The sequence below is a fragment of the Cygnus olor genome, chromosome 1, assembly GCF_009769625.2.
Source record: "Cygnus olor isolate bCygOlo1 chromosome 1, bCygOlo1.pri.v2, whole genome shotgun sequence".
In the NCBI taxonomy this organism is placed as follows: Eukaryota; Metazoa; Chordata; class Aves; order Anseriformes; family Anatidae; genus Cygnus; species Cygnus olor.
Genome location: NC_049169.1, coordinates 7,824,905 through 7,841,104, shown reverse-complemented (window position 1 = coordinate 7,841,104; position 16,200 = coordinate 7,824,905). Strand labels below are relative to the sequence as shown.

Sequence of the window (16,200 nt, the reverse complement as noted above, 5' to 3'; positions counted from 1 at the left end):
TGTATAAAATTTTTTATTAATAAACACATAAATAAGCACATATAACCCTTACACGTTTTTCAGGTAACATCACAAAACCATCTTACAGTAACTCCACAAAAAGAGAAATCCTGCTCAAGAGGCCAGCTCAAATGGGCACCTCCAGGGTTTCAGGCAATATTGAGACCACACAGGTTAACAATAATTTGTACAGATATTTGGGAGTGGATTTTCACATATCTAGCTCTTGCTGGTTCAGTGCTATGCTGGTTGAAGCCACAGGTATACTGTTTGAATTGGTACAGGACCTGATTAGTCTAAGGAGAAGTCTTCAGACTACAAAATATGCTTGTTGCTAAACCAAAAACCTGAGATATGCTCTTTGAAAAAAAATTTTGAAAGGTGCTGATAATTCAATGCTGTGTTTTCTTCCTATTTAGATTAACATTCTGCACCACATCTTCCACTCCAAACAGACTTGGTGGCAAATTAATGTTTTACTTCAGTTTATTACAATTCTCTATGAATCATTAAAGACACTTCAGTCACCACTCTGGTGGACAAGCCAAGGAGAGACAATATCAACTCAGGGTAATGTTGCCTTTCAAATGAGACTATGAAGCCACTTCAACAGTGATGACTTCACACTTTCCAGTATCTTGATCTGTGCAGGTAACATGCAAAGATCCATCCCTAGGAAAAAAAAAAAAAAAAAGTATGTTTAGGATCATCTCATTTAGTATGTTATTACATGTTCTACTGAAAACAAATAGTAGGCTTCATGCAGAACAAAGGAAGCCAGATTAGCATCAAAATGAGTAACAGAGTAACATACTTATGAAATTAGTTTACTGTGTTTGGTACTTAGATACATACTTCTTGTTCTCCATTAAAGCATGCATCTTCTCCAAGTATGATGGAACAGATTCAGGAACACGTTTATATTATTCCTGTAACTAAGTTATTTAATGCAGGTTTGGAAATACAATATGTAGTAATACTCAAAATAATTATATTAAGAACTCAGCCTAATGGCAACCAACAGATAAGTGCATCTTCTCAAATCACAAGAACTCTTAAAAAGCAGTAGTCTATAAATACCAAGGATCTTCTTAAAGAAAAAACCCTTCATTTAAAAAAAGCTAACACTGAATCCTACTTCACCTAAGCATATAAGTCACACTTGAGATTTAGATAGAAATAAAAGCATTCCAATGAACTTTCACTGATCTGTGCGATACTAAAACCCTTAAAATAATGCAAGCATTCTGTGCCTCACAGTTGCATGCAAATAGCCAAAAAGATTTTTCTCACCAATGCTAAGTGAAAATTTCTGCATGGCTAAGGAGGTATTTAAAGTTAAGTCTATTAATACAGAATTAATAAACCTGATAGTTAACTTAAGAAAATAAAAGTATTTTGTATTCAAATAGCATGTAGGGATTTAGTTTCTCAGCAACATCTAGACAACTTACTTATTAGCTAGAAAAGCAGTAAGAATTCCAGTACAGTCCTCAGAAGACAAACACGTTTTGAAATACTTGGAACTCCACCTTCTGTTACCTTTATAAACTACTTTGACTATTTCACGTAAGCCAAAGTACTCAACCATTAGGACCTAGGGAAGTCTGAGAAATCACTTCTATGTCAATTCCATTCCACCTCTCCTACCACAACCATATGACGCTTTGTATTTTCCTTCTGGTAGTTCTGTAAGAAGTAGATTTATAAAACCTGATTTCCCATGGCACTGCTTTTCATGCTTCACAACCCTGACTCTAAAATGAAAAGGCCACAGGTCTTTTTCATAAATGCAGCATTATAAGTCCTTCAGGGATTCATTAGCATTCATTAGCGACTAATAAAAGGATGATTTAACTTCAGTTAAGCATAAGTGTGCGCGTTCTGCAGAACTACCTGCTGCTCTCAAGCATGGTTAAACTGATCAGCAGCTCTGAAGTTGCTAAAAGTCATCTATACAACTGTGTTAGGTTTTATTTCCATAGCAATCAAAGAATGCAAGCACAGGAAGTGCTGCCTTAAAAAAAAACACCACCACCAACAACAGAAAAGCCCACATTCCTCACATTCCTACAGAATTTGCCCCAGCTAGGGCGGAGCAGAGTAAGCAAGGAAATGCTGAAATTTCTCAATACAAAACTAAACTTTCTGTAACAGGAAAAAAGAGGTTTTTCCGAGGTGTGAAGCAGCAAGTTAAACATCAGAACAAGAACTATTTTAGGTACCTTTTCATAGTGAGAACAGTTAATATATCATGTAGGCCATCCTCCTTTTTATCTAAATCCTGGAGTACAATCTGTTTAAAACAAAAAATAAAGTTATAGTTTTTCTAAATCCTTACACAGAAGGATAATGAAAAAAGTGATATGCGTAATAATTAGTACATACACTAGCAACATTGTTACCTTGAGCAGTTTTATTTCTAAAGTGTTGGTGATCTATATACTACTGGAACACCTGGTCATGGTCTCTTGTCCCAGATGAGCTGCACCACAGTAGTGCCAATACATCAAAGTCAGGTATTTAGAAACTCAGGAGGGAAATTTCTTTAAAGATACTTCAATAATTCATAACACATTTGTAGAATAACGTTTAAGGACAATTTCTAGACAGATGCATTCAATTCTGATTTTTTTTTTTTTAAACATAAGGTTCTGGTAGGAGCGTGGCTGGTTCTTTTTTTTTTCCTCCTCCAGATCCACTTCAATTCCAAGTAGTTCACATTAAGAACTTGTATGTGTAGACAGACACTCACCTGTGCAAATTTGTTTTCTTCATTCATAGGACTTTTCCCTAATGACTCGTATAGTTCAAGGCATACAGAAGACGTGTTTCCAGGAGCATGCAGGGTATGCTGCCTTCGAGCTGGTAATGGTGTCCCTGATGGAAATAGCACTGTGAATTTGTCAGCCCCTGACTCGTCTACTCCCTTTAAAAAGAAAGAACAAGTTCACGCCTTTCTAAGTACTTCAGTGAGCTAGAAGCTTTGTAACAGTGCTCCATGAGCAAAGACATCCAAGATTCACTCTTTCTGGTGTATTTACCATAGCAGCAATTCAATAAAAAACCCGAAGTTTCTATAAGTGAAAAAAATCCAGCAGTGACAAGGAAATAGCAATTAAGGAAATAACAAGGATGCAATCCATCTCTCCTTTGAGTCAAGAGGAATTTCTCCAACAATTTGGATAAACCTATATTGCCACTTACAGCTGATTAACTTATTAAAACAATACTATTTCTTTAATATCAAAGCGTAACTGGTTTTATGTATTCATTATAGCAGTAAAATTTTCGAAGGCTAAACAATTTTAGCCTTACCTTATAAAGAATATCTTTGGCAGAACACTCAATAAAGAATGCTTCTTCTTCTAATGATGGATTCTCTTTCCCTAGCAGAATTCCTGCCTCTATTGCTGCACCAATAGGAATAACTTCATCGGGAGGAATTGAACTCAGGAGTTCCACATTTGGGAAAATGTCTTTGATCAGCTGCTGTAGCTTTGGGATTCGAGCAGACCCACCACACAGAACTACCTGGAAACAAGACAATGCTTTCAAATCTCGCTTCAGAAGTTAAGAAAAAGCCACAACCTGCAATATGGAAGTGTAAACCCCTCTGGGATATTTTAGAACCTGTAGATGTAAGTCACCTCATCCAGCCTCCTGCTCAGAATACATCCAGTTACAACAGGCAGCTCTACAAATACAGATTCCAAAAACCTCTGCAAGTATTTGATTACCCTCACACTAAAAATTTTTCTCCTGGCTCCCCGTGTTGCAACTAGATTTTAAAACCAAGCTAATTCACTTTTCTTAGCGTGAAGCATGACTGAAGAGTTGTAGAATTAAGCTATTTTTAATACATTTTAAGCATAAAACAAAAAACAAAAACCACACCATTAAGGCCTGCGCAAATAGCACAATGAGCAACTTTAAAAATATTTCCACCAGAAAACAGAAGACACTCACTGAACAATGGCCTAGAACACCTCATTATCCTACAACTGTAATTCAGATGTGACACAGCTTTAGTGGCAACGCTAATTAGGAGTCTGAAATAGCATCCAGTCTCATTAGAAGTTAACCTTTGCTGCAGAATTTGTGCACCAATTCCACAAGTAATACGTGCAGCAATACTTACCACAGACGGGTGCACAGGAATTTAGAAGTCACTTTTGTACCAAATAGAAAGAGACATTTGAAGCAACCAGCAATACTTATAACTTTAATCACCATCTTTGGCATTAAAGCACCATCTTCGGCATTAAAGGTTTGGCATCTAATGTGTTCCCAAGTTTAAGCTAACAAGGAGGAATGAAGGGAGGAGGAACACAGACACCAAGCAGACAATGAGTATCTTGTTCAACTTGTAAGACCGAGCTGAAACTCAGGAATTCTTCAAACGTCAGCTAACCCAATCCAAAACTCAGCGACGGCAAAAGAACTTCTGAATATTAAAGAAAGTACTCCTCAGCTCCACCAAAAGTTACACTAACACACCTAATGGAGATGAATCCTCTACCATTTACTCAATATACGTCAGTAAATGCCATTATTGACTAATTTTACCTTAGTCCAAATAACCTCCAAAGACCTTGATTCTACATACACTGTTGCATTTGAGCAAAAAATGCTTGAACACATTCAGAAATAATCTCAGTCCAAGGAAAACACCCTCCCCAAGTCTGCGCAGTGCTCTATAGCTCTACAAGAACACAAGTGATTTCTATTATTACCTTATTAATATCATCTGCTGTAAATCCAACTTGCTGCAGGAGCTTTTTAATTGCTTCTACACACTTACTAAAAAGTGAGGAACAGATAAGTTCAAACCTGGCCCTAAAAGGGTAAAAAAAAAAAAAAAAAGCCATCCATTAGACAAACACCCAGAACTGCAAAAGAATCGTTTTTAGAACATACTTTGTTTCTCTAGCTATACCTCATATTGAGATCTTTTTTTTAAGCAGTCAAAAAAATTTTATTTCCCAACTATTAACCTCAAAGAAGTGATTTTTGTTGTGAAAATCTCTCTCCTATTGACTGCATCACTAACATGGAATGCGGATTTTTTTCTTAGTGCATTCTTGGGAAAAAAACAGTTTTCACATCTGAGTCAAAACAATAAAGAAGCAAAAAGTCCTTCATCTTTAAAATAGACACATCAAAATGCACCTCTTGAAGTTTTAGAGGCGAGTCAAGCTGCTTCCTGATTTGCACGGAGGAATAGTTACTTAGCCAAATTAAAAGAAAATGTGCTTGCTTCAGGCTCTTTCAAGCCTGAAGACAAAAGTTACTCTGCACAACTGCAGTAAGTCAAATTCCTTATCTCAGCTGAACCAAACAAGCTCCACAGTAGAGCTTCTCACGCTTGCTCACCGTGCCTTACTTCAACAGACCCAACTGCTGCAACAGCACAAAACGATTTCATTTTGCTAAATTCTACTGGTGACTGGAAGAACAACTGAAGTTTACCTAAATACTTCAAGAAGAGTTCATCCTAACAGAGAAAAGAGACTTAAGAGTAGGACACAGCAGTATAAACAAAGAGACAAAACATATTTTTCCACTCCACCTGTCAAAGACAGACACTAAGATATCCCTGACTTCTACCATTCTGGAGCTCATTTGGATGAAAGAGCCCCAAACCCTCTTCTGTAAGAAAAAATGCAGCAACAAAACCAATAATGGGAGGAACAAGAGAAAGCACCTCGATTAATTACAGGGTTTATTTCCCTTTCATTAACTAGACTCCAAAGATGGGGTCTCCGTGGACCTTTTCAGAGTGTATTTTCTAACCACTTACAAGAATATCTTTAGTGTTCCTCTCAACTACTACAGGTCATGCACTAACAAATAATGTGAAAGAAAGCTCAAAAAAGCAAGTTGGCCTTCCAGCATCACCAAAAATCAAAGCTTATTAATATCCTAAACACAAACTAGAAAAACTTAAAGCCTACTTCTATGTAACAGTAGTAGCTTCAAGATTTGTTTTACCTGGACACATTACAATCAAAATCCAATCCATCATACAGTGAATCTACAAAACAGTTTGCACTTCCCAAGGTTGATAACGAGTGCTTTGCAACGTCAGCGCTGTTCATTAGCTTCATCATAGCCCTGGGATTTCCTCTAATATCATGCTTACAAGACCTACATTAAAAGAAAAAAAAAGTCTATTTAGAAAGGCAGGCTTTTGAGCGGTAACACTTTCTGAAAGAAAAAAATGAGTTCCAGATATTAACATTTTTCCGTAGACATTTTCCCGTTACCTACAGTGACACTACAGAAAGTTCACAGAGAATAAGAGCATGTATTTCAATTTAAACTAAAGAATGCTGAGTAGAAGTACTGCTGTGAACTCAGTGTATTAATATTTATCATACAGATTTAAGGTATGTGTGTTTATCATACAAATTTAAGTCTTTCCAAACTGTTTCTCAGTTGAATGGATCCTGGAAGTGCCTGGAAGAAACAGCAAGAACAGGCCTACAAGTTAAACAATTTTAATCACATATTACTGTAAGAAATAGAACACTGAACATTAGACACGTTGAAACAGTATATTTCATCCAAAGTCTCCTTCTGTAATAGCATGCAGTTGGCCACCCCAGGAAAAAAAAAGCACTAGATCTAATGCTAGTACATTTATGAGTGCAGTTTTGTTTGTTACAGGACAGGACACACAGGCTCCGGCCTGATGAAGCTGACCCCTCCACGGTCCTCCATGTCAACAAGAGAAAACAAAACCCACAGAAGTGAATTCCTCTCCTCCCTCCAAACACACCCACCTTTGTGACGGTAACTATATAATCAAGCCTACATCACTTAAAATAGTTCATAGCCGAGCCCTTACAGCTCACCACTGACTTCAGGCAACGCTCACCCAAAGCGACTATTTCCCCATCTCCCCCAACAGCTGCCTGTTCCTTTAATATCTTTATCTGAGCCATTTCCCTCGGACAGCCCACTAGCTCTGCCAAGCTAGTATGAATTCTTTTTTAAAAGCCAGCATCACACAATGACATTCTTGTCCCAAAAGCATACTTGGGATTCAAAACCTACCTCTGGAATTCAGATGCTAAGTGTTGTGCTAGAGCTTCTGTGAAGCACACTCCGCCGATGCTGTCGTCTGTGTTTGTAGCAAGCACGCGGTATATTCCGCTGTTTACTTCTACGACCGTGATAGAAAGCGACGTGCCACCAAGTTTATAAACCAACACGTTGCTGCCACAGTGAAAAAAAAATGAAAGTAGCATTAACACAGCACCTAAAATTCTGTTTACTTTGACACACTAATACGACCACCACCAAGCAATATATTGCAGGGTTTTATCGGTTTGGTCCGGTGAATTTGATTTGAGCAGTTCGGATTTAGCATGTCTTGGTAGCACTGACTAGTGACAACGTTCCCTAAAGAACAGGTCACTGTCACACAGCGAGAGTTAGCCAACGTTTATCCCACAACATAACCTAAAACGTAACGCTGAGTTCTCAGTTGTGGGCCCCAATTATATGAGAAGGGTAAAAAAAAAAGATACCAACAAGAGAAAGACGAGACATCTGTTCTCACTAACAGCAGTCTTGGCTATTTTGAAAACCTTGTGACTTATCTGAATACTCTTGAGGGAAACTGAATGCACCTCCTAGGCAGGCCCTTTAGTTCTTCAAGCATATGCAAAATAACCCCATCTCCCACAAGTAAAAACTAGCTACGCCTAAGTCTGCTTAAGAAATTCACATTTCTCCTCAAGCCAATCAGCTCATTAAAAAGCAAGACACAAACTGGGGACAAATCTTTAAGACAATTTCTTACAAAATAGAATAAGGGAGTTAATTAAAAGTCACAGATTTATAACTTTTAAATTTCCACTGGCTCTGAGAGCAAGAGAAAAGCAGGCTTCAAATCATTAATTTTGTATTGGCTGTTAGGGCAACACATCATTCCCTCACCTAAGATTTCTTTGCACAGAATGTGGTGTGTTAAACTACAGCAGCTTAAATTTAAGGAGTAAGATCTTAGGATTTTACCTTTTCCCAGTGGGTGAATCTTGGCCAATTCCGTAGGCCAGGAGAGCTGCAGATGGTTCGTGAATTAATCTCAGAACATTAAATCCAGCAGCTGCAGCTGCTTCCCTGTGATAAGGCACAACAGCATTGCATTTTACTTTAGTGATTTCACTGTAGTTATGCACACTATTAAGACTTCATCAGAACTAGATATGACATCAATTCAGCACTTGGTTACAGCATGGCATTAACCAAGAGAAGTGACTGGGAAAAAAAAAACATAATGAAGTTCAATTGCAACTGCTTTCTTCAGGGAGTTGGATCTGCTGTGTGCTTATGTCAAGGAAAATAGTGATGCTTCAGACTTGCATACCCCATTAAAAACAGCAGAAAAAAACAAGATTAAAAAACCACCCTCAAGTAAGCTTGGGTAACGTGTCTTCATGTGTGGCATTAAATGTCCTCAGTACGTTATTTCACCAGATGTCAATTTGATTTGTTTGATTTTACCTCCAAATCAAGTTACCACAGCTCATTTTTAACTTTTCTTTGTGTGTTTTCTTGGGACTCGGTGGCCCTGAGACTGCCCTAATAGTTTCCTCCACTCTGGAGTCATTTTGAAACTTGTATGCCGAAGCGGCAGAAAGTTTCATTACACATACCGCAGATACCCAGTGCAAGTGGTTTATGACTAACTTTGAGTGTATTTTAAGATTTTCATGACAATTCACCATAAGGTCTTCTACACACCGAAAGTAGAAAGAAATGCTGCTATTTATGCACAGCTTTCACTTCTGTCGTGGCAAGAGTCTACTTATGTTCTCATAGAAACGAAGTTCTACAGCTGCACTTCCAAGCAGAACAGTGGTGTGTATTCACTCTGCTCTCTAATATCTGCTATATATCTGTATAATAATATCTGTAATATCTCTAATATCTGTATCTGCTCTCTAATAGAGTCCTCAATAAAATCATATAGCACCATTTAGTTTGGTGAGAAGTGGAGAAAAATTATGGAGGAGGGCTGAAAAAAAAAAAAAAAAATAAATCGCCATTTGCATTTTAAAGGGGGCACTGAAGAGGCAGCAGAAATACCACATCTGAAATGACACTACAGCCACGATGATATAGTCAAAGTCCAGCAGGAGAACTCCCGTTGCTCATCCGCCAGAAGGTCTGCTTTAGGCACGTTAAAGAACAGAAAAATCTTAATCCTCTTACCCAAGGGCATTTTTCTGATTCTCTCCAAAATCAAATGGTACGGTGATAACAACGTCATTTACATCTGAACCCAACGCAGACTGAGCAGTTTCTGTTATAAACATAGGCAGAACATGTTGATTAAAAGCAAAAAAACCAACAGACCACAACTTAAAAACATGAGGACAAGCTTAAAAACATTATTATTATTATTATTATATGCTTTTACTCGTTACGTACCTTTCATTTTACTGAAAATTAGCTTTGCCACATCTTCTGGATTAATAAGCTTATTATCTATCTCATATTGAAGTTTTCCATTCTTCTCAACTATCTGTAAGCAAAGACAACACACCCTTGTTAGAAGCATAATTTGAACACTAGTTTTTGTTAATAACTTTTGTTAATAACCAATTAAGTTTCTGTTCAAAGTAATGAAAAAAGGGGAAGAGCTTGTCGATACTTTCTACTGTATCTAGAATACTTTGTATTCTATGACAAGAAAATACTTCCAAAATGTTTGTCAAAGAGCACAAGGAAACCTCGTATTATCCAACAAACGTTGGAATGATATTCACAGAGACTCAGAAGCTCCTGACTTCCTTCGTCTATTAAAATGTTCTCTGTAGTACAACAGCTCAACAACTTGTCCGCTTCTACAATACTGTTCTGAAAATATTTTAAAAGAATTGTCTCTTTTATGAATGGCCAAGAGATACATGTATTTTTTTTTTTCTGCTGGACTACATTATGGCAGCAGGTCCCAGAACAAGAAGTTCTCTACTTTTTAAAGAGAGAAAGAAACACGTGCTAGAGGAACACATTCCATACAACAGCAAACAAACTTCATATTGGGAGAGATGATCGCTGCAGAACACAAAACAGCGTGGCACAAAATGCAAAGCAGCACGGTGTAAAATGAGAAGTTATTCTGAGAACAACAACAAAAAAAATCAGCTCATACTCACTGAACATTTGCTTTCTGTAATGTACTTCTGTGCTTGTGGGTCACCAGAGCTGTCAAGACAAAAGGAGAACAGCAAAATAAACCATATGCTCCAGAGTAACTGCAGGAATTCATCTTGGTGATGTTCTCTGGAGTGTTGACAGTATACAAAGAAGCTACACTCTAGCCAAGATTCCTCTTTTCACACTATGGATACATCTATCTGGAAAAAAAGATCACAACGTCATGGTTCCGTCTGCTGGTATCTGTCAAGCACCATTCCCCACACTAACAATAGCAGAAACACCTGCTAGTTAGTGGAAAGTGACAAAAAAAAAACTACCAACATGTTTTGTTTCAACCCACTATCCCCAACGTTCAGTTATAAAAGATTTTGGCGGCACTTTAATTGCCTTTACTGAAATAAGGTGACAGCAATAAGCTGCCTGCCCTCTATTTTTGACAAAAAACTACGTATCTGCAGAGAACTAAGACACGCAGGGCGGACATGTTCTCGTCCACTCACTTCAGCGAAAGAGCTGCAGCACGCAGCCACGTCATCACTAAAATGTTTTGTGGCAGCTCCGACGCCAGACCTAAACCTGAAAGTTCAGTGCTAACACCCCTGGAGCCGTCAGTGCAAACTGGCACAGAGGCCCTGAGCGAAGGGGCACGGGAGGCACAACCCCAGCGCGTTCCACTGCGCCAGCAAGAGGCGGCACAGAGTTTTGGTAACTGAAATCCTGGTGCATTTCAGCCACTGGGAGACGTCCAAGTCGCAGTCTCAGTTGAGAAACTTAAGTACATACCAAAAGTCACACACGCGCAATAAATTCTTGTCACAGCTTGATTTTGCAAATGAATTCAGGCCCAGAATTCTTTGCATCTCTTCACTTTAAAATGAAGCGGTGGGTAAGGAGTTTCGGTGATACAATCGATGTTTAAGACCAGGGGAACCGCGCTGTTAGCTCCAGATTCATTTTACTGCTACTGCTCGACAGGAGACGTTTTTCGTAGGTTGCCCTTGACATCAGTGCCTTTGCCGCTGAGCAGCTTTAATGGGGAAAACCGCGCTTCTCGGCTTCCCTCCCCCACCCGTGCGCCCAGGGGTCCGCTTACCTTCGCCCCAGAATCTGCTTTACTTTCACCACGGTGTTGGAAACATTCCTTATCCTGCTCTGCTTCGCCGCCAAGCCGACGACCTGAATAAAACAGGGAGGAAATCAGCGAGCCCCACGCGGAGCGGCTCTCCCAGGGGCCCCCGCGCAGCGCAGGCGGGCCTCACCTCCTCGCTCTCCGTGAAAGCCACGACAGCAGGGGTCACCCGGTCCCCGGCGTCGTTGGCCACCACGTCCGCGCGGCCGTCCTGCGGGGAGAGGCAGCGGTCAGCACGGCCCCTGCACCTCCTCCTCCTCTACTACCTCCTCCTCCACTACTACTGTCATCTCCTCCTTCCATCACTACTACATCCTCCTCCACCTCAATCTCCACTTCCTCCTCCTCCATCATCACCTCCTCCACCTTCTCTACTACTACTACCACCTCCTTCTTCTGCTACCACTCCCACCTCCTTCACCACCTCCTCTACTACTACCACCATCTCCTCCTTCTATCATTACCTCCTCCCACCTCCTCCTCCATCTCCACTTCCTCCTCCTCCCACCTCTACTACTACCTCCTCCTACTACCACTACTACCTCTTCCACCTCCTCCTACCACTACCACCTCTTCCTTCTACTACCATTACTACCTCCTCCTCCCACCACCTCCTCCCTCTACTACCACTATCTCTTCCTCCCACCATCTCCTGCTCCTCCACCTCCTCCTTCTACCACCACCACCTCCTCCTTCTACCACCACCACCTCCTCCTTCTACCACCACCACCTCCACCACCTTCTCTACTCCCACCACCTCCTCCTTCTACTACCACTACTTCCTCCTCCACCTCCTCTACTACTACTCCCACCACCTCCTCCTCCTACCACTACTACTTCCTCCTCCACCTCCTCCCACCACCTGCTCTACTACTACCTCCTCCTTCTACTATCACTTTTACCTCCTCCACCTCCTCTACTACTACCACCATCTCCTCCTCCACCACCTCCTCTACTTCCTCCTCCACCCTCTACTACCACCATCTCCTCCTTCTACTACTACTCCTACTACTACTACTACTACTTCCCCCCGGCCCCCCCGCACCTTGTACACGGCCGCGCACGCAGAGGACGCCCCCAGGTGCACGCCGATGGCCGCCATCAGCCCCTTCCTGCTCCCCACCCGCCCGCCGCCCCACAATGCCCCGCCGCCAGCCAATCCCGCCCCGCCTCTCTCCGCGAGCACCAATCAGCGCCCGCCTCTCATACACGGCTCACGGCTTCCCCGCCTCCTCTCCCCCGCGCCCTCGCGGCTTCGGAGTGACCAATGAGAAAAATCGGGGGGGGGGGTGTACGTCATCAGGCATAGCAACGCGGCAGACTTCGTCCCTGAGGGGCGGGCGGACGGCGGCTGAGGGGAGGTCGTCAGGGCTGGGCTTGAGTTTATTTAACCCCCAAAATAAAGATTAATGCAAAGAAAGGCGCAGGAAGCTATTTCCTGCGTGTACAGGGCGGGGGTGGGCGGTGGGTTTGTGTATTTTATGCCGTTGGCTTCTCTCAATGTTTAATTGCAGGCAATGAAGCACATGCAGGCAGTATAAATATATATATTTTTTAGCCAAATATCGTTAAGGAGGCGGTGGAGCTGAAGTGCTGCCTCTGCATGACCTAACCAGCCGTGACCAACATCTGAGCGTAAATCATGCCACGTGGGGATGTTGCACCACCGCTGGAGAAGCCCATCTGCGTTATCACTGAAGAAATAATATAAAATACAATAAAAGCCAACAAAATGATTTCTAGTCGGTGTGCTTTTTAACTCAGCTCACGGTCTGGGGGACTTGAACACCGGTCAGACAGAGCCCAACTCCTGCCACCGTGCTGAAGGCTGCTCAGGCTCTGGTGGTCTGGGAGGGATGTGCAGGGGAAGGGGCAGCAGGATGAACGAGGTGGGGTAGGGAGAAAAGGGTGTAAGGGGTTATAGGATCGCAGCCCCTGTGCCGGGTGCTGGGTGCCGGGTGCGGACCGAGTGCATCTTCCCCAACCTGGTGTGTGTGGGGCGTGTGTGGGCAGTTAGGGTGATTATCCAGTACTGTGTCCAGTTCTGGGCTCCCCGGCACAAAAAAAAGACAGGGATCTCCTGGAAAGAGTCCAGTGGAGGGCCATAAAGATGATACGGGGCCTGGAGCATCTTCCCTATGAGGAGAGGCTGAGAGACCTGGGTCTGTTCAGCCTGGAGAAGAGAAGACAGAGGAGATCTTATCAATGTTGACAAATACCTGAGGTGTGGGAGACAGAGGGATTTGGCCAACCTCTTTTCAGTGGTTTGTGGGGACAAGACAAGGGGCAATGGCCACAAAATGGAGCCCAGGAAGTTCCGCCCCAACATGCGAAAGAACTTCTTCACGGTGAGGGCGACGGAGCCCTGGGACAGGCTGCCCAGGGAGGTTGTGGAGTCTCCTTCTCTGGAGATATTCAAGGCCCGTCTGGACGCCTACCTGGGCAACCTGCTCTAGGGAACCTGCTTTGGCAGGGGGGTTGGACCCGATGATCTCTCGAGGTCCCTTCCAACCCCTACAATTCTGTGATTCGGAGATTTGGATTTTATTTCCCTCTAAATGCCACATGGTACCACCTCACTGTATTGCTCAGAAGTAAACATTGGCCTTATCCTTTGTTTATGTATGGTATGCTGACGGGTCAAGAGAATGAATATGATCACGTGGAGGTTAAAGGAGTTATCAAAACTTCCAAAGGGATTTTGTGTCCCCAGACTGATCCTGGGTTTCTTAAGTCACAGGACTATTCCCCTTGTGATAACCAAGCTTGGGGAAGTCTGACCAAGGGCTGGAAGTCCCTGGCTGGAGCTCAGCTTGCAGCAGTCCGTGCTCGTGAGATGATCCCAGTGTCGATAAAGGAAACTGGTACAGCTGAAAATGATACCTTTGCAGTGTGTCCACATTGCAGCTCCTTTCTGTTTCCTCTTGTAAACAGAGTAATGGAAAGAGAAGGGTAGAGGTGAGCTGGAGAGACCTGTGGGAACTGGAGAAAGGCATTACAGAAGAAAGCAATGAATGCAAAGGCATCTTTGGCACAGGTAATGGAGGAGGGAGTCGGAGAAGAGATACTAAAGTTAGGAGGGTAAAGGAGGACAGAAGCTTCTAGTACAGAAACCTGATTTTTCCTGGCTTTCCCTCGGATCCTAATGCCAGTTGCACCATTTATGCCAACAGACTGGTAATGGGTTTAGAGCCTAAAACGGTATGTACAATCTGTGTGTCCAAAACTGCACTACTAACATCTCCTACATGCCTCAGCACATCCATGGTTGCTTTCCAGATGTCATGCCGTGGACACATCAGGACAGATGCACACAAGTTCTGTTTATCTTAACTGAAGCAGTTAATGCTCCTTCCAGCTGTAAGTGAACCTGCGTGGAAGCAGGCTAGAAATGCCTTGGCAGAGGTTTATGGTGGCCAGTAGTAGATGTTGAGGAGTGAAAAGAGCTCCTCTGTCTGCTCTTTGTGTATCTGTTTTCTGGTGGCATCCTTAGTTAACGGGGAGCCGTGAGGTTGCACTGAGCTTGAGTGAGCTGAGAGGTGGGGTTAACAACCCGCTCCTAAAGAAAATGAAGGCTGCCCTGTTTGTTACAGCAGTTCTGTAAATAAGTGAGAGCCTTAGTATGCTCCCTGTCTCTTAAAAGCGGGATTGAGGAGGGGAGCACTGACACCAGCACGGCCTGGCCTTAGGGAGTGACTGGAATTTAGCTTCTAACCCCTCCAGGGAGATGTTTCTCCATGACAGGAACAGGAGAAATATCCAGCCCCAGTCTGCTGAGGGTACTGCACATCCCCAGGTGCACACATCAGACAAACCCACCACGTTCCCTTGCCACGACCCCCCGCTAAGATAGTGATTCTGCTGCAACCTGCAGGCAAGATTTCCAAACCAGTGGCCCAAACCTTCACAGCGTCAGGCCAGGGCAGGATCTCAGAGGTGCCCGTGCTCTCCCAGCCTGTGGCACATCTGTCAGCCTTCTGAAAACCAGACCTGGCACAGGGAGACCAGCTGTCAGAGCTGCGAGATGTGAACTTGCCCAAGTTACTCCCGTGCCGAGAGCTCCCAGGCAGCCCGAGAGGCTGGAGAGCAAAAATAGCTCTGTCCGCAGCAGGCTGACTGCAGGGAAATCACAGAGATTACAGCAAAAAGCAGCAACATCTGTGAAGTATTTAGAGTGGAACCGGGCATCTCTATTGAACAACAGGCTGTTTTGTGGCTGGTAAAAGTATATACTCTAAAATGTCCCTAGGGGTGAGGAAAGAAGGATGAGAGAACTCCTTTTAATTATCTTGTGCATGTTCTGACTTAATTATCAGGAAGTTAAGCTCCAAGGAGGCTGGAGATAGATGGCAGCTGCAGGACCTGTGATCCAGCCTGGGGATGCGGATGGGGTCAGTGGATGCCCAGGAAAGCTCTGGGGAGAGCTTGGCTGTGGAGAGACGTGGACAGCAGTCCACCAGGTGGCACCTCCCTCCTGGTTTTCAAAAACCTACTTTTCCCCAAGAAAACGTGAGACGGCACAGCCCCACTGGAGGTGTTGACGTCCTGCTGATGGCTAACTTCTGCCCCCTTCGCTTGCCTTCATGAAAGCATCCAGATTATATATATATATTTACATAAGAGAGGCTGCTCAAACTCCTTGCCTAAATCCCCAGAAGTAGTTACACCATCATGATTCCTTGCATTGCTTACCACCCCCAAACTGCTGGGTTTTGGGCTGGAGGATGCAGACGACTTCTGGGTTTGCTTTAACACTTGCCACCCATTACGAAGGGCACACAAAAAAGTTGATTCCGGTGTCCTCATTGCTTCATAATCACAGTAGCCAAGTGACAAAGCAAGTTTGGTTAGTGGATCAGATGAATTAAATACTTGTCTTAATATTTAATAAG

At 42.9% G+C, this 16,200-nt stretch overlaps 1 protein-coding gene across 2 annotated transcripts; it reads right to left on the bottom strand.

Annotated features, from left to right (window-relative positions):
- HSPA14 (heat shock protein family A (Hsp70) member 14) lies at positions 1-12,544 on the bottom strand. Of its 2 annotated transcripts, XM_040547840.1 has the most exons (14): positions 12,354-12,544; positions 11,439-11,519; positions 11,273-11,355; positions 10,176-10,224; positions 9,448-9,541; positions 9,229-9,319; positions 8,029-8,133; positions 7,063-7,224; positions 5,995-6,150; positions 4,737-4,839; positions 3,319-3,534; positions 2,756-2,929; positions 2,226-2,296; positions 1-672 (listed from the first exon to the last, which is right to left on the bottom strand). In XM_040547840.1, exons 1-14 carry the CDS (start codon positions 12,408-12,410, stop codon positions 594-596), a joined length of 1,521 nt encoding a protein of 506 aa, XP_040403774.1. In that variant the 5' UTR covers positions 12,411-12,544; the 3' UTR covers positions 1-593. The 2 variants fall into 2 exon arrangements, with proteins under 2 accessions (XP_040403774.1, XP_040403783.1); XM_040547849.1 differs by lacking the exons at positions 1-672; positions 2,226-2,296 and having other exon boundaries at positions 2,756-2,880.
- Between the last annotated feature and the right edge of the window lie 3,656 nt (positions 12,545-16,200).